The 23373-nt window shown below is 41.8% G+C and overlaps 1 protein-coding gene across 2 annotated transcripts in view; it reads right to left on the reverse strand.

Annotated features, from left to right (window-relative positions):
- Positions 1-23373, reverse strand: part of EDC4 (enhancer of mRNA decapping 4) — a 928397-nt gene that overhangs the window by 572673 nt on the left and 332351 nt on the right. For both annotated transcript variants that reach the window (XM_069740123.1, XM_069740124.1), the window contains exon 18: positions 21535-21989. In XM_069740123.1, coding sequence (XP_069596224.1) covers positions 21535-21989 — 455 coding nt within the window. The remainder of the gene's footprint in view (positions 1-21534; positions 21990-23373) is intronic.

Consider the following 23373-nt stretch of genomic DNA (forward strand, 5'->3'; position numbering starts at 1 on the left):
TGCAAAGTTGGAAAATTGCGAAATTTGCAAAATTTGCCAAATTTTAATTTTTTCACAAATAAACGCAGGTAATATCAAAGAAATTTCACCACTAACATGAAGTACAATATGTCACGAGAAAATCATGTCAGAATCGCCAAGATCCGTTGAAGCGTTCCAGAGTTATAACCTCATAAAAGGGACAGTGGTCAGAATTGTAAAAAAAGGCCTGGTCTTTAACGTTCAAACCACCCTTGGGGGTAAAGGGGTTAATTGTAAAACACTGGGCAAAACAGTCACTGAAAAAGACCTGGGTGTATGGGTGGATGACCAACTCACATTTAGTGGCCAGTGTCAGGCAGCTGCTGCAAAACGTAATAAAATAATGGGATGCATTAAAAGAGGCATATATACTCATGAGGAGAGCATAATTTTACCTCTATATAAGTCACTAGTTCGACCACACTTAGAATACTGTGCACAGTTCTGGTCTCCGGTGTATAAGAAAGACATAGCTGAACTAGAGTGGATGCAGAGAAGAGCGACCAAGGTTATTAGAGTACTGGGGGTCTGCAACACCAAGACAGGTTAGGATCACTCTATATGAAGTGATCCAAACATGAATATTTTTTTTACCTGACAGCTTTAGATTTTTTTTTTAATAAGTACACATTTAGTTAATTACAAAGTAAACGTTTTGATTTTTTTTTTGATCAGTTAATTTTTTACAGACTTCCAAAGTTTTGAAAATGTTCGCTTGGAATGACTTTACATTTTTTATCATATCTCGGACTAGAGTTAAGATAAAGAGGTGAAAGACGCATAATTTTTCTCAGAAAAGTATTGGCTTTCAGTTGATTTGTCAAATGACTGTTTCTTTATATTTTGCTTTGGAGGAATCAAATTCAAAAATTTTGATGCGCAATTGTGAAAAAACATATGTTTGAAAATTGTGAAAAAATACATGTGTTACTTGTGTTCTTGTTTATATTTGTACAGGGATTCAACTTTGGACCTATCAATTTCTAGATGCCTTACTTGAAAAGTATGTTAAAGGTTAAATACAGTAGATTCTTTGATAGGGCGTTGATCCAAGGAACTAGTCTGATTGCCATTGTGGAGTCGGGAAGGATTTTTTTTCCCCAATGTGCAGCTTACTGTTTGACACATTTTTTTTTTCTTTTCTCTAGATCAGCATGCTAGGTTAGGATATGGGTTGAACTAGATGAACTTAAAGTCTTTCTTCAACCTTAACTCCTTTCTGACATATGACGTACTATCCCGTCGAGGTGGGGTGGGCCCGTATGACCACTGACGGGATAGTACGTCATACGCGATCAGCCACACTCACGGGGGGAGCACGGCCGATCGCGGCCGGGTGTCAGCTGACTATCGCAGCTGACGTCCGGCACTATGTGCCAGGAGCGGTTACGGACCGCCCCCAGCACAGTAACCCCCGGCAAACTGCGATCAAACATGGGGTCCAATTTCTCCAGGTACACTTGGGAAAATACAAAACTGGGGGCTAAAACAAAATTTTTGTGGGAATTTTTTTATTTTTTTATTTTCACGGCTCTGCGTTATAAACTGTAGTGAAACATTTGGGGGTTCAAAGTTCTCACAACACATTTAGATAAGTTCCTTGGGGGGGTCTGGTTTCCAATATGGGGTCACCTGTGGGGGGTTTCTACTGTTTAGGTACATTAGGGGCTCTGCAAACGCAATGTGACGCCTGCAGACCATTCATTCTAAGTCTGCATTCCAAATGGCACTCCTTCCCTTCCGAGCCCACCCATGCACTCAAACGCTGGTCGTCGTCCCCCCCCCCCCCCATATGAGATGTCAGCGTACTTAGGACAAATTGGACAACAACTTTAGGGGTCCAATTTCTCCTGTTACCCTTGGGAAAATATAAAACTGGGGGCTAAAAAATAATTTTTGTGGATTTTTTTTTTTCACGGCTCTGCGTTATAAACTGTAGCAAAACACTTGGGGGTTCAAAGCTCTCACAACACATCTAGATGAGTTCCTTAGGGGGTCTACTTTCCAAAATGGTGTCATTTGTGGGGGGTTTCTACTGTTTAGGTACATTAGGGGCTCTGCAAACGAAACGTGATGCCTGCAGACCATTTCATCTAAGTCTGCATTCTAAATGGCACTTCTTCCCTTCCGAATCCTCCCATGCGCCCAAACAGTGGTTCCCCCCCACATATGGATTATCAGCGTACTCGGGACAAATTGGACAACAACTTTTGGTGTCCAATTTCTCCTGTTACCCCTAGGAAAATACAAAACTGGGGGCTAAAAAAAAAAATTCCTTAGGGGATCTACTTTCCAAAATGGTGTCACTTGTGGGGGGGTTTCAATGTTTAGGCACATCACGGGCTCTCCAAATGCAACATGGCGTCCCATCTCAATTCCAGTCAATTTTGTATTGAAAAGTCAAATGGTGCTCCTTCGCTTCCGAGCTCTGTCATGCGCCCAAACAGTGGTTTACCTCCACATAATGGGTATCAGCGTACTCAGGACAAATTGTACAACAACTTTTGGGGTCCATTTTTCTCCTGTTACCCTTTGTAAAAATAAAACAAATTGGAGCTGAAGTAAATTTTTTGTGAAAAAAAGTTAAATGTTCATTTTTATTTAATCATTCCAAAAATTCCTGTGAAACACCTGAAGGGTTAATAAACTTCTTGAATGTGGTTTTGAGCACCTTGAGGGGTGCAGTTTTTAGAATAGTGTCACAATTGGGTATTTTGTATCATATAGACCTCTTAAAATGGCTTCAAATCAACAAAAGGTTGATACATAAAATGAGAATAATGGGGATAGGGGAAAATATGTGTAAGTGGGTTGAGAGCTGGCTCAGGGATAGGAAACAAATGGTGGTTATTAATGGAACACACTCAGACTGGATCGCGGTTAGCAGTGGGGTACCACAGGGGTCAGTATTGGTCCCTCTTTTTAACATATTTATTAATGACTTTGTAGAGGGCATTCAGAGCAGAATTTCAATATTTGCAGATGACAAAACTCTGCAGGGTAATCAATACAGGGGAGGACAATTTTATATTGCAGGATGATTTATGTAAACTAGAATCTTGGGCTGATAAATGGCAAATGAGCTTTAATGGGGATAAATGTAAGGTCATGCACTTGGGAAGAAGTAATAAGCTGTATAACTATGTGCTTAATTCTAAAACTCTGGGCAAAACCGTCAATGAAAAAGACCTGGGTGTATGGGTGGATGACAAACTCATATTCAGTAGCCAGTGTCAGGCAGCTGCTACAAAGGCAAATAATATAATGGGATGCATTAAAAGAGGCATAGATGCTCATGAGGAGAACATAATTTTACCTCTATACAAGTCACTTGTTCGACCACACTTGGAATACTGTGCACAGTTCTGGTCTCCGGTGTATAAGAAAGACATAGCTGAACTGGAGCAGGTGCAGAGAAGAGCGACCAAGGTTATTAGAGGACTGGGGGGGTCTGCAATACCAAGATAGGTTATTACACTTGGGGCTATTTAGTTTGGAAAAACGAAGACTAAGGGGCGATCTTATTTTAATGTATAAATATATGAGGGGACAGTACAAAGACCTTTCTGATGATCTTTTTAATCATAGACCTGAGACAGGGACAAGGGGGCATCCTCTACGTCTGGAGGAAATAAGGTTTAAGCATAATAACAGACGCGGATTCTTTACTGTAAGAGCAGTGAGACTATGGAACTCTCTGCCGTATGATGTTGTAATGAGTGATTCGTTACTTAAATTTAAGAGGGGACTGGATACCTTTCTGGAAAAGTATAATGTTACAGGATATATACACTAGATTCCTTGATAGGGCGTTGATCCAGAGAATTAGTCTGATTGCCGTATGTGGAGCCGGGAAGGAATTTTTTTCCCCAATGTGGAGCTTACTCTTGCCACATGGTTTTTTTTTGCCTTCCTCTGGATCAACATGTTAGGGCATGTTAGGTTAGGCTATGGGTTGAACTAGATGGACTTAACGTCTTCCTTCAACCTTAATAACTATGTAACTATGCAACTATGTGGTCTCTAAAAAAAAAATGGTGTTGTAAAAATGGGAAATTGCTGGTCAAATTTTAACCCTTCTAACTCCCTAAAAAAAAAAAAAAATTGGTTCCAAAATTGTGCTGATGTAAAGTAGACATGTGGGAAATGTTACTTATTAAGTATTTTGTGTGACATATCTCTCTGATTTAATTGCATAAAAATTCGAAGTTGAAAAATTGCAAAATTTTCACCAAATTTCCATTTTTTTTCACAAATAAATGCAGGTAATAGCAAAGAAATTTTACCACTAGCATGAAGTACAATATGTCACAAGAAACAGTTTCAGAATCACCAGGATCCGTTGATGCGTTCCAGAGTTATAACCTCAAAGGGACAGTGGTCAGAATTGTAAAAATTGGCCTGGTCATTAACGTGCAAACCACCCTTGGGGGTAAAGGGGTTAAAAACTATGCTACTATGTTACTATGCAATTGAGCTCTTCCACCTACAATAATGTCAAGCATGTGTCTGCTTACTGTGGTTTAGGCACAGTGGGACTTGAAAAGAGGGGCCTATGGATTTGGGAGAGCAGATTTCACCGAACGCTTCATGTGCGGATGGTACCCAGGATCAGGAGGAGAGGAGACTCTCCTTCAGGGAATGGGATCCATATTCATGTAAAAAAAAAAAGAATTAAAATAAAAAATAGGGATATACTTACCTTCTGATCGTCCCCGGAGTTATCCTGCCACTCAGCGGTGCATGTGGTGGTTTCAGCTCCCAGGGATGCATTGGCAAATCACCTGAGATGATGTTGTGGTCAAGCGACCGTGAGGTCACAAAGATCATTCGTGCAAAGCATCCATGGGAACGGAACATACAGGTCCTTCTCAAAAAATTAGCATATAGTGTTAAATTTCATTATTTACCATAATGTAATGATTACAATTAAACTTTCATATATTATAGATTCATTATCCACCAACTGAAATTTGTCACGTCTTTTATTGTTTTAATACTGATGATTTTGGCATACAACTCCTGATAACCCAAAAAACCTGTCTCAATAAATTAGCATATCAAGAAAAGGTTCTCTAAACGACCTATTACCCTAATCTTCTGAATCAACTAATTAACTCTAAACACATGCAAAAGATACCTGAGGCTTTTATAAACTCCCTGCCTGGTTCATTACTCAAAACCCCCATCATGGGTAAGACTAGCGACCTGACAGATGTCAAGAAGGCCATCATTGACACCCTCAAGCAAGAGGGTAAGACCCAGAAAGAAATTTCTCAACAAATAGGCTGTTCCCAGAGTGCTGTATCAAGGCGCCTCAATGGTAAGTCTGTTGGAAGGAAACAATGTGGCAGAAAACACTGTACAACGAGAAGAGGAGACCGGACCCTGAGGAAGATTGTGGAGAAGGACCGATTCCAGACCTTGGGGAACCTGAGGAAGCAGTGGACTGAGTCTGGTGTGGAAACATCCAGAGCCACCGTGCACAGGCGTGTGCAGGAAATGGGCTACAGGTGCCGAAATGGGCTACAGAGAAGCAGCACTGGACTGTTGCTAAGTGGTCCCAAGTACTTTTTTCTGATGAAAGCAAATTTTGCATGTCATTCGGAAATCAAGGTGCCAGAGCCTGGAGCAAGACTGGGGAGAAGGAAATGCCAAAATGCCTGAAGTCCAGTGTCAAGTACCCTCAGTCAGTGATGGTGTGGGGTGCCATGTCAGCTGCTGGTGTTGGTCCACTGTGTTTCATCAAGGGCAGGGTCAATGCAGCTAGCTATCAGGAGATTTTGGAGCACTTCATGCTTCCATCGGCTGAAATGCTTTATGGAGATGAAGATTTCATTTTTCAGCACGACCTGGCACCTGCTCACAGTGCCAAAACCACTGGTAAATGGTTTACTGACCATGGTATTACTGTGCTCAATTGGCCTGCCAACTCTCCTGACCTGAACCCCATAGAGAATCTGTGGGATATTGTGAAGAGAAAGTTGAGAGACGCAAGACCCAACACTCTGGATGAGCTTAAGGCCGCTATTGAAGCATCCTGGGCCTCCATAACATCTCAGCAGTGTCACAGGCTGATTGCCTCCATGCCACGCCGCATTGAAGCAGTCATTTCTGCCAAAGGATTCCCGACCAAGTATTGAGTGCATAACTGAACATTATTATTTGATGTTTTTTTTGTTTGTTATTAAAAAACACTTTTATTTGATTGGATGGGTGAAATATGCTAATTTATTGAGACAGGTTTTTTGGGTTATCAGGAGTTGTATGCCAAAATCATCAATATTAAAACAATAAAAGACGTGACAAATTTCAGTTGGTGGATAATGAATCTATAATATATGAAAGTTTAATTGTAATCATTACATTATGGTAAATAATGAAATTTAACACTATATGCTAATTTTTTGAGAAGGACCTGTACACTGATGAGGAGATCGGGGGCCGTCAGAAGGTGAGAATAACCATATTTTTTATTTTTTTATTATTTTTAACATTCTATCTTTTACTATTGATGCTGCATAGGCACCGTCAATAGTAAAAAGTTGTGAAGGTACAGATGAATGACCTCGGGGAGACCAAAGCATCCAACACCGCGGAGACACCATCACGTGTTTCTCAACGCAAGCAATGAATAGCCAGGCCTTTCCCCGGGAAGGAACAACCACGGGAAGGGCAGCATCCAATAAAGGAAAACCACCTATGCCAAGCATGGTATCCATGGCTATTAGGAGCAGTGCCTAGTAAAAGGCTGTGAAGGTACAGATGAATGACCTCGGGGAGACCAAAGCATCCAACACGTGATGGTGTCTCCGCAGCCATACTTTACATGCATTTGCATATTTCCCATAAGGTATGGGGGCAGTGTTCTGGATCACTGCGTTGAGAAACAAGTGATGGTGTCTCCGCGGTGTTGGATGCTTTGGTCTCCCCGAGGTCATTCATCTGAACATTCACAGCCTTTTACTAGGCACTGCTCCTAATAGCCAGTTTCCTACTCCACACTGATGAGGGGCAAAACCCCGAAACAGCTGTCTGTGGATGGATACCATGCTTGGCATAGGGGGTTTTCCTTTATTGGACGCTGCCCTTCCCGTGGTTGTTCCTTCCCGGGGAAAGGCCTGGCTATTCATTGCTTGCGTTGAGAAACACGTGATGGTGTCTCCGCAGCTTACTTTACATGCAATAGTAAAAAGTTGGTCACACTTGTCAAGCACTATGCTTGACAAGTGTGACCAACCTGTCAATCACGCAAATTCAGCATGCATTTTACCCGCGGCAGGGAGTTGTGGAAATGCTGCGGACATTTCCACAGCATTTCTGCAACGTGGGCACATAGGCCTCACTCTGGACTCTGTCTAGCCCTAGTACAGCGGAATCCTTCACTTCAGAGGTGCAAAAAACTTTGGCTGGCCATACTTTTCTGCACGCTTAAAGCAACGGAAACTGAAGAATCATAGGCCAGACAGCAAGTCTGTGGAGTTTAAGTTGTGGAATCTGAGTCCATTTAGGTTGGTTAGGTATAAAATGAACCAACTCCAACAATATATAATAAATTGGTTACAGTAGTTCAATACTGGATGTGCTGTACATTTTTTTATAAGCATTTGATAAAGTTATGAAATGTCTTAAAAATGTCTGTTCTGTTCCTAATCTAAGGATCTAGGCTTTTAGTTGAGATGAATCTGTGCTGCACTTTATGTACATACTAAGTAATGAGCTAGATGTGGAGTCGGAGTCGTGGAATTGAGAGCCAGAGAAATTGGGGAGTCAGAGGTTTGGCTTACAAACTCCACAGCCCTGCCAGACAGAATCCACAGTGTCTCCATCTGCCTCATTACAGGGAATCTTCCGTCAAGAGTTATGTCCAAATCAAATATTTCAGAGATTTACAAGGAAACCCAGATGTAAGAGCTCTGGATAAATGTGATCCGTGCCTTAGGACGCTTTCAGTATTAGGTCAGTATATTAAATCAGTAATTGTATGCCAAAGCCAGGAGCGGGTCAAAAATACAGCAGCGGTGCATGTATTTATATTATATTTTTGTTCTGATTGTTTCACTTTTTGTGTTGCTCTAGAAAATTAAGTCCTTTCCAGCTGCTATTGGCAATCCCTCAGCAACTCCTTAGGACCTCGGACTCCCCCCATGTATGGCTCCATTAACCTTCTTTTGAGAATCAAGGTACTTCAGTGTACCACAGTATGGATATGCATAACTGCCTGGTTTCTTTAAGGACTTAATAACCATCTGGTACCTTTCCACAAGGCCATCCAGGTGGTCTGCATCCCAGAGGACTCCCTGGGCAACACAGGATTCTGCATCGGGCTAGGAAGGGAGTGCATTAATCTGTTAATAACAAATCAATCAATCATCTGGGCTGGGACGTAGGACTACGGCTGAAATCACTTCTCATTGAGCAGAGATCTAAATCTGTGAATGCGCTTACACTGGCGGCCAGTTTGATAAAGCCCACTGCAGGGAGATGTGTGCGCAGAGAGGAATCTACTCCTGCATCACACAGCCAACCCTGCCTCTTGTCACTTCACTCCTCTAAAGCTGGCACCTTCCCCAGTAAGCTAAATTAAGACAAGCCCTCATTTTATGTTAAAAAAAAGTGTCCAATTTCCCTCATCTAAATTTTGTGTGTCTTGTAGTCCAAGAAATATGGTCAAAATATTTTACATAACCAAATTTATTTTTCCATTGCCATATTCTGAGAACTGTAACATCAGATGACCTCAGGGTACTATGACAACGATCAGCACCCATAATTACGTATGTATGGGGGTCTATTCTGCAACAGAGGGTCTTTAACACCTTGTTAAGAACTTAAATACCGCTGTCATGATTGACAGAGGTATTTAACCCCTTCATGACCCAGCCTATTTTGACCTTAATGACCTGGCCGTTTTTTGCAATTCTGACCAGTGTCCCTTTATGAGGTATACATATATGCTAGCCACCTTAGGGAGAGACCCAAGTTGGACTAAATGTAGGGGGACGAAAGAGACCGAAAAGCCCTCTACTTAAAGGAAATACATAGTGGATGCTTTCCTGAAACGGAAAGTACTTGCAAGCAGCATAATACAAAGAATAGCAGGTAATAACTCAGGAACGCTTCAATGGATCCTAGCGGTTCTGAGATTGTTTTTTCGTGACATATTGGGCTTCATGTTAGTGGTAAACTTAGGTCAATAAAATCTGCGTTTATTTGTGATAAAAACGGAAATTTGGCGAAATTTTTTTGAATTTTTATTCTGTTAAGCCAGAGAGTTATGTGACACAAAATAGTTAATAAGTAACATTTCCCACATGTCTACTTTACATCAGCACAATTTTGGAAACAAATTTTTTTTTTTGCTAGGAAGTTATGAGGGTTAAAATTTGACCAGCGATTTTTCATTTTTACAACGAAATTTACAAAACCATTTTTTTTAGGGACCACCTCATATTTGAAGTCAGTTTGAGGGGTCTATATGGCTGAAAATACCCAAAAGTGACACCATTCTAAAAACTGCACCCCTCAAGGTGAACAAAACCACATTTAAGAAGTTTATTAACCCTTCAGGTGCTTCACAGCAGCAGAAGCAACATGGAAGGAAAAAATGAATATTTAACTTTTTAGTCACAAAAATGATCTTTTAGCAACAATTTTTTTATTTTCCCAATGGTAAAAGGAGAAACTGAACCACGAAAGTTGTTGTCCAATTTGTCCTCAGTACGCTGATACCTCATATGTGGGGGTAAACCACTGTTTGGGCGCACGGCAGGGCTTGGAAGGGAAGGAGCGCCATTTGACTTTTTGAATGAAAAATTGGCTGCACTCTTTAGCGGACATTATGTCGTGTTTGGAGAGCCCCCGTGTGCCTAAAAATTGGAGCTCCCCCACAAGTGACCCCATTTTGGAAACTAGATGCCCCAAGGAACTTATCTAGATGCATAGTGAGCACTTTAAACCCTCAGGTGCTTCACAAATTGATCCGTAAAAATGAAAAAGTACTTTTTCTTCACAAAAAATTTCTTTTCGCCTCAATTTTTTCATTTTCACATGGGCAACAGGATAAAATGGATCCAAAAATTTGTTGGGCAATTTCTCCTGAGTACACCGATACCTCACATGTGGGGGTAAACCACTGTTTGGGCACATGGTAAGGTTCGGAAGGGAAGGAGCGCCATTTGACTTTTTGAATGAAAAATTATCTCCATCTTTAGCGGACACCATGTCACGTTTGGAGAGCCCCTGTGTGCCTTAACATTGGAGCTCCCCCACAAGTGACCCCATTTTGGAAACTAGACCCCCCAAGGAACTTATCTAGATGCATATTGAGCACTTTAAACCCCCAGGTCCTTCACAGAGGTTTATAACGCAGAGCCATGAAAATAAAAAATAATTTTTCTTTCCTCAAAAATGATTTCTTTTAGCCTGGAATTTCATATTTTGCCAAGGGTAATAGGAGAAATTGGACCCCAAATGATGTTGTCCAGTTTGTCCTGAGTTCGCTGATACCCCATATGTGGGGGTAAACCACTGTTTTGGCGCACGGCAGGGCTCGGAAGGGAAGGCACGCCATTTGGCGTTTTAAATGGAAAATTAGCTCCAATCATTAGCGGACACCATGTCGCGTTTGGAGAGCCCCTGTGTGCCTAAACATTGCAGACTCCCCACAAATGACCCCATTTTGGAAACTAGACCCCCAAAGGAACTTATCTAGATGTGTGGTGAGCACTTTGAACCCCCAAGTGCTTCACAGAAGTTTACAACGCAGAGCCGTGAAAATAAAAAATCATTTTTCTTTCCTCAAAAATGATGTTTTAGCAAGCAATTTTTTATTTTCACAAGGGTAACAGGAGAAATTGGACCCCAATAGTTGTTGCACAGTTTGTCCTGAGTATGCTGGTACCCCATATGTGGGGGTAAACCACTGTTTGGGCGCACGTCGGGGCTCGGAAGTGAGGGAGCACTATTTGACTTTTTGAATACAAGATTGGCTGGAATCAATGGTGGCGCCATGTTGCGTTTGGAGACCCCTGATGTGCCTAAACAGTGGAAACCCCTCAATTCTACCTCCAACACTAACCCCAACACACCCCTAACCCTAATCCCAACTGTAGCCATAACCCTAATCACAAGACTAACCCCAACACACCCCTAACCACAACCCTAACCCTAACACACCCCTAACCCTAACTACAACCCTAATTCCAACCCTAAGGCTATGTGCCCACGTTGCGGATTTGTGTGAGATTTTTCCGCACCATTTTTGAAAAATCCGTGGGTAAAAGGCACTGCGTTTTACCTGCGTATTTACCACGGATTTCCAGTGTTATTTGTGCGGATTTCACCTGTGGATTCCTATTCAGGAACAGGTGTAAAACGCTGCGTTTCCGCGTGGTATTTTCCACACCATGGGCACAGCGGATTTGGTTTTCCATATGTTTACATGGTACTGTAAACCTGATGGAACTCTGCTGCGAATCCGCAGTGGCCAATCCGCTGCGGATCCGCAGCCAAATCCGCACCGTGTGCACATAGCCTAATTCTATAGGTATGTGCACACGATGCGGAAAATGCTGCGGATCCGCAGCAGTTTCCCATGAGTTTACAGTTCAATGTAAACCTATGGGAAACAAAAATCGCTGTACACATGCTGCAGAAAAACTGCACGGAAACGCAATGGTTTACATTCCGCAGCATTTCACGTCTTTCTGCGGATTCCGCAGCAGTTTTACAACTGCTCCAATAGTAAACCGCAGTTGTAAAACCGCAGTGAAATGCGCAGAGAAACCGCGGTAAATCCGCGATAAATCCGCAGCGGTTTAGCACTGCGGATTTATCAAATCCGCTGCGGAAAAATCCGCAGAGGACCAGAATACGTGTGCATATACCGAAACCCTAACCCTAACCCTAGCCCTAAACCTAACCCTAGCCCTAACCCTAACCCTAATCTTAGTGGAAGAAAAAAAAATTCTTTATTTTATTATTGTCCCTACCTATGGGGGTGACAAAGGACGGGGGGGGGGGTCATTTAGTATTTTTTTTTATTTTGATCACTGTGAGGTTTTATCACAGTGATCAAAATGCACTTGAAATGAATCTGCCGGCCGGAAGATGGAAGATGGCGACGCCCAGGAAAGAAGACGGACGGACCCCGGGAGGATCGGTAAGTATGATGGGGTTGGGGGGGGGGAGCATAGGTGGGGAGTGGATTGAAGTGCGGGGGGAGTGGATTGCAGTGCGGGGGGGTGGATCGCAGTGCGGGGGGGGGGGTGGATCGCAGTGCTGGGGGGTGGATCGCAGTGCTGGGGGTGGATCGCAGTGCTGGGGGTGGATCGCAGTGCTGGGGGGTGGATCGCAGTGCGGGGGGTGGGATTGGAGCACGGGGGAGCAGACAGGAGGACGGAGGAGCGGAGCACAGGACGGAGGGGAGCGGACCACAGATCGGAGGGCTGGGGGGGCGATCGGTGGGGTGGGGGCACATCAGTGTTTCCAGCCATGGCCGATGATATTGCAGCATCGGCCATGGCTGGATTGTAATATTTCACCAGTTTTTTAGGTGAAATATTACAAGTCGCCCTGATTGGCAGTTTCACTTTCAACAGCCTATCAGAGCGATCGTAGCCACGGGGGGGTGAAGCCACCCCCCCGGGCTAAACTACCACTCCCCCTGTCCCTGCAGATCGGGTGAAATGGGAGTTAACCCTTTCACCCGATCTGCAGGGACGCGATCATTCTGTGACACAGCATATGCGTCACAGGTCGGATTAACACCGACTTTCATGACGCATACGCTGTGTCACAGGTCGGGAAGGGGTTAAGGAGTAATTCAGCCCTGATCACCTACAAAACCATCCGGGGCCGATGCCACAGGGTGCCAGCTGTAATGTACAGGAATTTTTGACCCACGGGGTGACCTTATTCTCTTATTCCCAATCAACCTTTTAAAAAACAGCAATGAGAAATAAAGGCCCCTTAGCAGTCGCAGCTTTTAAAGAAATCTGTCAACAAGTATCTGCTACCTCATCTGAGAGCAGCATAATGTAGGCAAAGAGAAGCTGAATCCAATGATTTATCACTTAGATTACTGGTTGCAGCCGTTCTGACACTATCAGAAATTTTAGATTTAGCAATGAAGCAGAGCTGAAAAGCTGCCCCCGCCCACACCAGGCTCTGTATTAACAATATACATAGACAGTGAGATGCCTATCAAAGCATTGCTGGGTTACAGTAATGATAAAGATCCTGGTGCTACAACAATTATTGCAAACAAAACCACAGAGTTTGATAAGAGGCATTACTGACATCTTGTTTTTTAACCAATACACCAAGCTGTCTGCTGACAGACTCCCTTTAATGCATATCGGGGGTCGTTAAGCGATTAAAATAACACAGTTGAACCATTTGGGACATACATTGGATTCAAAGAGATTGTTAATGAACCTGGCTATAAAAAGTATCTTGGGAGGTCTATAATGAATTAGAAATGTTCTTTAAATCTCCTATCAACCAATGTCCATGTTCTGTTTTGCCATTATTCCGATCACTAAATGTGGATTCTTTGGTGTTGTGTCCACTCTTTGTTCATGGTATATATCGATTTGATGGTGGTGTAAATCACATGTAATGAAGTTGTAAACATTCACTGTATGATAAATGGCCAGTTATCCTGACTTACACACACAGAAGAGTTTAGTTTGTGCTCTCTGATAGAGCTGCTACAAGATTCCTTTGGTTATGGTTATTGTTATGGATCAACAGTCCGAAACAGATCCTTCTGGGAGAGTTGGGAGGTCTCTATACATATGAGCTGGTTTAACATTCCATTGTTTTAACATTCCATTGTCAAAAGGCTTATTTTTGAAAAAAGTTATAAATAATGTAAAAAAAAAAAATGCAGCTTACAATCTTAAGTAGGATTCACATATGTGTTTCACGGTTCGTTTACAGACCATGATGTGTAGACTAGACGCAGATCTCCTCACCCAAACGCAACAGTATTTGAAGTATTCCCAAGTTCAGGAATTGCTGCGGTTTTGACGCTGAGTATTTATGCAGAATAAAAACAACAGCGGCCAGATGGTACAGTATAGTAAATGGGATTTCTAGAAAACCCATGTCCACTATGAAACTATGTCAACCTGCGGATCATCCACAGAAACTGACATGAGGCACGTCTTCCAGAAGAGCAGCATGTCAATTTTTTGGGCAGAGTCATTAGTCTCTGCAAGAGAAATTACATCAATGGATTGTCTTGAAAGTGTTAAAACCGCATGGTTCAATGAACACATGCAGATTTAACTGCATTCTACAGAACGCAGTGGTTTGGACACAGGGAAAACATGCTGTGTCTAATGCACTGCTCCATCCAGGACATGGGCACATAGTCTAAATACCAAAGAGGCCATTGAATTCCGGTCAGGGGACCCATGGCCAGTCGATGCATCGTGTGCCATTGTTGGACCGCAAAACATGAATGTTAACCATATTGGTATAAATTATATTACCACATGTCAAACGATTTACTAGTTGATGCAGAAGATTCTAAGAAAACCACCAGACTCAGCATTTATGAAATGCATTTTTTTGAGCTCGTGTTTTAGAATAACTGAAAGCGGGTGTGTTCAAAGTAATAGCAGTGCAAAGTTCAATTACGGAGGTCAATCATTCTGTGAAGAAACAGGTGTGAATCTGGTGGCTCTTATTTAAGGGTGAAGCCAGGACATGTTGTACATGCATTTCTCCTTGAAAGCCTGAGAAACATGGGTCGTTCGAGACATTGTTCAGAAGAACAGCGTACTTTGATTAAAAAGTTGATTGGAGAGGATAAATCTTACAAAGAAGTGCAGACAATGATCGTCTGTTCAGCTAAAATGATCTCCAGTGCTTTACAATGGAAAGCTAAACCAGAGAGACGAGAATACTCTTGGTTACAGTCCAACAAATAGAGGTTATGAATAAGCCAGCTCAATCTTCTGACCTTAATCAGATAGAACACCTGTAGGGCGACATAAAAAATGACGCCTCAAAAGGCAAAGCCAACAAATTGTGGGATGTATTCCAAGCATCCTGGGCAGGATTAACCCCTTAATGACCGCCAATAAGTCTTAACTGACTCGAGATGTAAGAGAACAGCATCCCCATACAGTTGACAATCCAGCAGGTGTTGGGTGACAACTTTCTGCATCAGCCACGATCAGTGTTGTCACCGTCCATGTCTGTTTAACCCCTTAGATGCTGCTGTCAATAGTGACTACATCATATAAATGGATAACAACTGGTGCCCTCATATCATGATTGTGTGGTCCTGATGTTTGCCATGGCAATTCATGACCAAATAGTGGCCTTAGAGTCTGATGGCTGTTGTAACCTGTTCAGAAGTTAGGTGGTAAAAATACACATTTTCATTCCTGTTATGCCACCTTGCATTAATTCCTGAAAATCACCCTAAGGGTTAATAAACTACCTGATTGCAATTTTCAATATGTCAGGGGGTGCTGTTTTTAATATGATATAAGTCTTGGGGGTTTCCCAGTATATGGGACCACTAAAGGCACTTCAAACATGGATAGGTCCCTAAAAAATTAATTTTGCAAATTTCCTTTGAAAATAAAAAAAATTGCTACTACATTTTTAAACCTCCTAAAATGCTAACAAAAAAAAAAAGAACATTTTACACATGGTGCTGGTGTAAAGCAGGCATGTGGGATTGTTAGTTATTAATGTTTTGCTGTGGTAGGATTATCTGGATTAAAGGGATAATCATTCAAAGTTTGAAAAATGCTATTTTTTAAAAAAAATTTTGCAAATTTGATATTTTTTATTTAAAAAAAAAAAAACATATCAACCTAAATTTATAATTATCACAAAGTATAATGTGTCACGAAAAAAACAGTCTCAAAATCACTAAGATTTGTTGCAGCGTTCCAGACAGGGGCGGACATACCATTGGTGCAACCTGTGCAGCTGCACAGGGGCCAAAGAGGTAAGGGGGCCCATTTCTCGCTCCAAAGCAAGTGCAAGTTTGCATTTTTAGGAGTTCTCGGGCTGCAAAGGGCCCATATATTGTTCTTGCACAGGGGCCCTTTTCTGACTGTGTCCGCCAGTGGTACCATAGTTAATAAAGTGGTCAGATTTCAGAAATATGGCTCCGTCACTAAGGGGTTAACAGTTGACAGGTGTTAAAAGTTGGTTGACTATGCAACATAGATGTGAAGCAGTTCTAAAAAACTGCTGGTATACAACTAATTATTAGGTTAGTGATTCACAGGAATGCTAAATCGTCATAAAAAATAGTACATGTTGTGAGTTGGTAAACACAAATACAGACACTGCTATTTTTTTTTTAACACCCTAGTGTTCATATTTTGTTACTTTCTGTAAAGTAGTTAAAAATTATATACATTTCTTTTCATGTTTTGAATTAGAGAAGTGTGCAATGTTCCCAGTGAATAGGAATAAAAACTAGTATAAAGATTTTATTATTAACTCTTGTTTTTCAACACACTACTATTATTTTGAACACTACTCTATATAAACCTAACTTTGTGTTGAAGGGAACAGACTGACAAAGTAGGAAGCAAATTATCTTAATTGTTTGTCCACTGTAGTATTCTCTGAGAAAAAAAAAAAGATGTGGAGTCAAATGACTAAATTAATCATCATGATGATGATTAATACCTACTAAGAATTAGAGCAAACAGTAGCCAGCGCCACAAGTTTGAACTGAAAGGCTATGTGCGCACGTTAGCCTTAGCAATTTCTGGTGCGAATTCTGCCTCTCCTGGCAGAAAACGCTGCTGCGGATTTGTCGCTTTTTTTGTGCAGATCCGCAGCATTTTTTGTGCGTTTTTTTGGGCGGATTTGATGTGTTTTTTACCCCTGCGGATTTCTATAACGGAAAGGGTACAAAAAACGCTGCAGATCCGCAAAAAAGAAGTGACATGCTACTTCTTTTAAACCGCAGCGTTTACGCACCGGATTTTCCGTAACGTGTGCACAGCTTTTTTTTTTTTTCCATTGGATTTACATTGTACTGTAAATCAATTGGGGATCTGTAGCATTTCTGCACCGCAAAAAACGCAGAGAATCCGCAACGTGTGCACATACCCTAAGAATTCCTTAAAAAAAAAAATGTCATCTCACATTTTAACCCCTCTGTGACCTTAGACGTACTATCCCGTCGAGGTGCCCTGGGCCTATCTGACCCTGGACGGTATAGTACGTCATAGCGATCGGCAGCGCTCACGGGGGGAGCGCCGCCGATCGCGGCCGGGTGTCAGCTGCTTATCGCAGCTGACATCCGGCACTATGTGCCAGGAGCGGTCACGGACCGCCCCCGGCACATTAACCCCCGGCACATCGCGATCAAAGATGATCACGATGTGCCGGCGGTACAGGGAAGCATCGCGCAGGGAGGGGGCTCCCTGCGGGCTTCCCTGAGCCCCCTGCAGCAACGCAATGTGATCGCGTTGCTGCGAGGGTCTTACCTCCCTCCCTGCTTGCTCCAGACCCGGATCCAAGATGGCCGCGGATCCGGGTCCTGCAGGGAGGGAGGTGGCTTACCAAGTGCCTGCTCAGAGCAGGCACTTGGCAACGCTGCAGCGCTGCATGTCAGATTAGTGATCTGACAGAGTGCTGTGCAAACTTTCAGATCATTGATCTGTGATGTCCCCCCCTGGGACAAAGTAAAAAAGTAAAAAAAAAATTTTCCAAATGTGTAAAAAAAATAAAAAAATATTCCTAAATAATGAAAAAAATATATATATATTATTCCCATAAATACATTTCTTCATCTAAATAAAAAAAAAAAAACCAATAAAAGTGCACATATTTAGTATCGCCGCATCCGTAACGACCCGACCTATAAAACTGGCCCACTAGTTAACCCCTTCAGTAAACACCGTAAGAAAAGAAAAAAACCCGAGGCAAAAAACAACGCTTTATTATCATACCGCCGAACAAAAAGTGGAATAACACGCGATCAAAAAGACAGATATAAATAACCATGGTACCGCTGAAAACGTCATCTTGTCCCATAAAAAACGAACCGCCATACAGCATCATCAGCAAAAAAATTAAAAAGTTATAGTCCTGAGAATAAAGCGATGCAAAAATTATTATTTTTTCTGTAAAATAGTTTTTATCGTATAAAAGCGCCAAAACATATAAAAAAATGATATAAATGAGGTGTCACTGTAATCGTACTGAACCGAAGAATAAAACTGCTTTATCAATTTTACCAAACGCGGAACGGTATAAACGCCTCCCCCAAAAGAAATTCATGAATAGCTGGTTTTTGGTCATTCTTCCTCACAAAAATCAGAATAAAAAGCGATCAAAAAATGTCACGTGCCCGAAAATGTTACCAATAAAAACGTCAACTCGTCCCGCAAAAAACAAGACCTCACAAGACTCTGTGGGCCAAAATATGGAAAAATTATAGCTCTCAAAATGTGGTAACGCAAAAAATATTTTTTGTAATAAAAAGCGTCTTTCAGTGTGTGACGGCTGCCAATCATAAAAACCGGCTAAAAAACCCGCTATAAAAGTAAATCAAACCCCCCTTCATCACCCTCTTAGTTAGGGAAAAATAAAAAAAATGTATTTATTTCCATTTTCCCATTAGGGCTAGGGTTAGGGTTAGGATTAGGGCTAGGGTTAGGTCTAGGGCTAGGGTTAGGGCTAGGGTTAGGGCTAGGGTTAGGGCTAGGGTTAGGGCTAGGGTTAGGGCTAGGGTTAGGGCTAGGGTTAGGGTTGGGGCTACAGTTAGGGTTGGGGCTAAAGTTAGGGTTAGGGTTTAGATTACATTTACAGTTGGGAATAGGGTTGGGATTAGGGTTAGGGGTGTGTCAGAGTTAGAGGTGTGGTTAAGGTTACCGTTGGAATTGGGGTTAGAGGTGTGTTTGGATTAGGGTTTCAGTTATAATTGGGGGATTTCCACTGTTTAGGCACATCAGGGGCTCTCCAAACACGACATGGTGTCCGATCTCAATTCCAGCCAATTCTGCGTTGAAAAAGTAAAACAGTGTTCCTTCCCTTCCGAGCTCTCCCGTGTGCCCAAACAGGGGTTTACCCCAACATATGGGGTATCAGCGTACTCAGGACAAATAGGACAACAACTTTTGGGGTCCAATTTCTCCTATTACCCTTGGGAAAATACAAAACTGGGGGCTAAAAAATAATTTTTGTGGGAAAACAAAAAGATTTTTTATTTTCACGGCTCTGCGTTATAAACTGTAGTGAAACACTTGGGGGTTCAATGCTCTCACAACACATCTAGATGAGTTCCTTAGGGGGTCTACTTTCCAAAATGGTGTCACTTGTGAGGGGTTTCTACTGTTTAGGTACATTAGGGGCTCTGCAAACGCAATGTGACGCCTGCAGACCATTCCATCTAAGTCTGCATTCCAAATGGCGCTCCTTCCCTTCCGAGCCCTCCCATGCGCCCAAACGGTGGTTCCCCCTCACATATGGGGTATCAGCGTACTGAGGACAAATTGGACAACAACTTTTGGGGTCCAATTTCTCCTGTTACCCTAGGGAAAATACAAAACTGGGGGCTAAAAAATAATTTTTGTGGGAAAAAAATGTTGTTTTATTTTCATGGCTCTGCATTATAAACTTCTGTGAAGCCCTTGGTGGGTCAAAGTGCTCACCACACATCCAGATAAGTTCCTTAGGGGGTCTACTTTCCAAAATGGTGTGACTTGTGGTGGGTTTCAATGTTGTGGCTCTCCAAATGCAACATGGCGTCCCATCTCAATTCCTGTCAATTTTGGCATGAAAAGTCAAACGGTGCTCCTTGCCTTCCGAGCTCTACCAAGTGCCCAAACAGTGGTTTACCCCCACATATGGGGTATCGGCGTACTCAGGACAAATTGTACAACAACTTTTGAGGTCCAATTTCTTCTCTTACCCTTGGAAAAATAAAAAATTGGGGGCAAAAATATAATTTTTGTGAAAAAATATGATTTTTTATTTTTACGGTTCCGCATTATAAACTTCTGTGAAGCACTTGGTGGGTCAAAGTGCTCACCACACCTCTAGATAAGTTCCTTAGGGGGTCTGCTTTCCAAAATGGTGTCACTTGTGGGGGGTTTCAATGTTTAGGCACATCAGTGGCTCTCCAAACGCAACATGATGTCCCATCTCAATTCCTGTCAATTTTGCATTGAAAAGTCAAATTGCCCCCCTTCGCTTCCAAGCTCTGTCATGCGCCCAAACAGTGGTTTACCCCCACATATGGGGTATCGGCGTACTCAGGACAAATTGTCCAACAACGTTTGGGGTCCATTTTCTCCTGTTACCCTTGGTAAAATAAAACAAATTGGAGCTGAAGTAAATTTTTTGTGAAAAAAAGTTAAATGTTAAATATTATTTAAACATTCCAAAAATTCCTATGAAACACTTGAAGGGTTAATAAACTTCTTGAATGTGGTTTTGAGCACCTTGAGGGGTGCAGTTTTTAGAATGGTGTCACACTTGGGTATTTTCTATCATATAGATCCCTCAAAATGACTTCAAATGAGATGTGGTCCCTAAAAAAAAAATGGTGTTGTAAAAATGAGAAATTGCTTGTCAACTTTTAACCCTTATAACTCCCTAACAAAAAAAATGTTGGTTCCAAAATTATGGTGATGTAAAGTAGACATGTGGGAAATGTTACTTATTAAGTATTTTGTGTGACATATCTCTGTGATTTAATTGCATAAAAATTCAAAAATTGCGACATTTTCAAAATTTTCGCCAAATTTCCGTTTTTTTCACAAATAAACGCAGGTACCAGCAAAGAAATTTTACCACTATCATGAAGTACAAAACAGTGTCAGAATCACCAGGATCCGTTGAAGCGTTCCAGAGTTATAACCTCATAAAGGGACAGTGGTCAGAATTGTAAAAATTGGCCTGGTCATTGACGTGCAAACCACCCTTGGGGGTAAAGGGGTTAAAAACATTGCAAAATCATTAAAAACCTTTCACCGAATAAAATAGACCCCACCCCTCCCTTTTAAAAAAAAAATTAACATTATATTCATCTCCTGTACCCATGCTGGATATCTCTGTCACGTGAGCCCTGCAGCTTTACAGTGGCCGCTATTGGGCCTTTGCACTCAATTACTTCATTGGAACCTCGAGCGTTTGCAGTAGTGAGAAAGCAGCATCCTAATAGCGGCCACTGATTGGCTGCAGGGCTCACATGAAAATGTCAAGTGAGCCTCGACATTGAACGGTGCTGGTACAGGAGCGGAGTAGATGTTATTTTTATTATATAAGAGGAGCTACTTTTTTAAGAAATAGATGGACAGATAGTGGACTTTTAAGTGATTTGTGGGTATGGCCCATATAACAATTTGTCTACGAAGATTGTATTATTATGTGCCTAACTTTCTGCAACTGTATGTAATCGGTAAGGCTGAAAGACCGGAGCACAATAATTAGGATGGGTATCAACATAATTTTTGGTGTAATAGCATACACACAAAAACAAAAGGACAATTTTCATGTAAGAAATACCTTTCCATTAAATTATTTTTGGTTTCTCGTGTTATATCGGGAGCTGCTGGCCACGGTTGAGAAATATCTTCCTCCATATCAGTAAGCTTCACATTTTCTAGACACGGAGCACTTATTAGCTCGCTATCAGAGATGGAACAGGAATACTCCAGTGGGCGAAGTGCCAGCTCTGATGTATTACGGCTGCGTGTTGATAGAAGCTGTAGAGCAGATGCAGCAGAGCTCATGCTTGGTGCTTGATTGGATGTACAGTTCTCTACTTGGACTACTTTCACAGATAAAGATGAAGGACAACTTCGTTGCAGTGTTTCAGATGCAATTTCTGGAATATCTTGGGATATGACGGTCGAAGCGCTTGATATCACATCAGGAGATCGCCCACAAGTAGGGGAAGACTGGGGTACCACCAACGGTTCCAAGCTCTGAGGTTCCAAGGGAAGGCTAGATGAAGTGACCTATTAAGATATAACAAGAACTCTTTAAAGCGTTAATAAAAGAAAAATCTTCCATTAGCACGTAAGCTGGGGACAAAGCATATGGGTGCAACCACATGAGACCCTAAGGTGGCCCTGCAATACAAAATATGAAACTCATTTTATAAATGGCACATCATAGTTGGTGGCACCTATTCTGCATTGTGACCTAGGATTTTCAAGCTATTCATCTACGTAAATCGATGTTTTAAAAAGTTATATATCTCAGCAGGTAGGCCATGGTTCGTACAGTCCACGATACCATGTTATCATATTCATGGCACTACTAAAATAAGGGTTACTCAACATAAATGGGTAAAATTGTAAAATGCTTTCAAGTTCACACAACTTTTCCAATTTATTTCTTAAAAATATTATGTTATCAAAAATGGAAGCAGTAGTAATTTGATGATGTATTACTCTATGCTTATATTACTTGTCACCTCTGCAGATTATCAACTGTGACTGGTTTCCTAAGCAAGCAGTGCAGTGCCTGCAAGTGAGGCTCTGGAGCTGGATGGATCCGGACAGCTTAAGTGTCACTGCGCTCCTCTGATGCCGAAGAAGCACATGAGGGGTTTGCAGCATTGGAAAGTGCTCAGTTCATGTTGGGCACACTAATGTCACTGCAGAAAACCAGGAGGTAGAGGAGTGATGTTGTCTTAATGATTGAAAGTGAGAATAATCCTTTAAATAACATTCAGATAGGCAGTATTATGTCAATCTACAGTAAAAAGGATGTTTCCATCTCCAATATTCCAGCATATTTATAACACCCTATGTGACTGCAGACTTGTGAATCTGCACGCTGTGAAGATTCTCTGGTGTTGTTATATGCATACATGTTGTCACGAGCCGACTAGATGGATGCTGCCTTGCTCAATCCAGGAGTATTGAGAGAGACCAGATACACTAGTCGGAATGTGGCCGGAAGTATGCAGATCATAGTCTTGCAGTCAACATGACCAACGGCACCAGATAATCCTCACGGCGTGCAATGAACACTATGTGAGGATTTACAAATGTATAGTCACAGAGTGACTGCAGACTTGCAGTTTAAGCCTGGACAATCCCTTTAAGTATCAAATTGAGATATTTAAAATGTGTATTTCATCTTTGAAGTAGACATCACACTGAACATATTGGGAAGAGGGAAAGTAAATATAGCTAGGACATGAGAGAAAGTAATTAAAACAAGAGGAACAGTGAGAGAGAACGCTTTAAACTCTTCTGAAGCAGAGAACCCCTGCAGTGGCAAGGTAATTAAACAGGAATGGAAACCAGATACCAAAAGGAGATTTTTTTTTTAACATAGGAGAATTATTCTCTCCCAGGCACAGAGCTTCGTTTAGTACAGCACAAATTT

This window comes from Ranitomeya imitator, chromosome 9, assembly GCF_032444005.1.
Source record: "Ranitomeya imitator isolate aRanImi1 chromosome 9, aRanImi1.pri, whole genome shotgun sequence".
NCBI classification, from domain to species: Eukaryota; Metazoa; Chordata; class Amphibia; order Anura; family Dendrobatidae; genus Ranitomeya; species Ranitomeya imitator.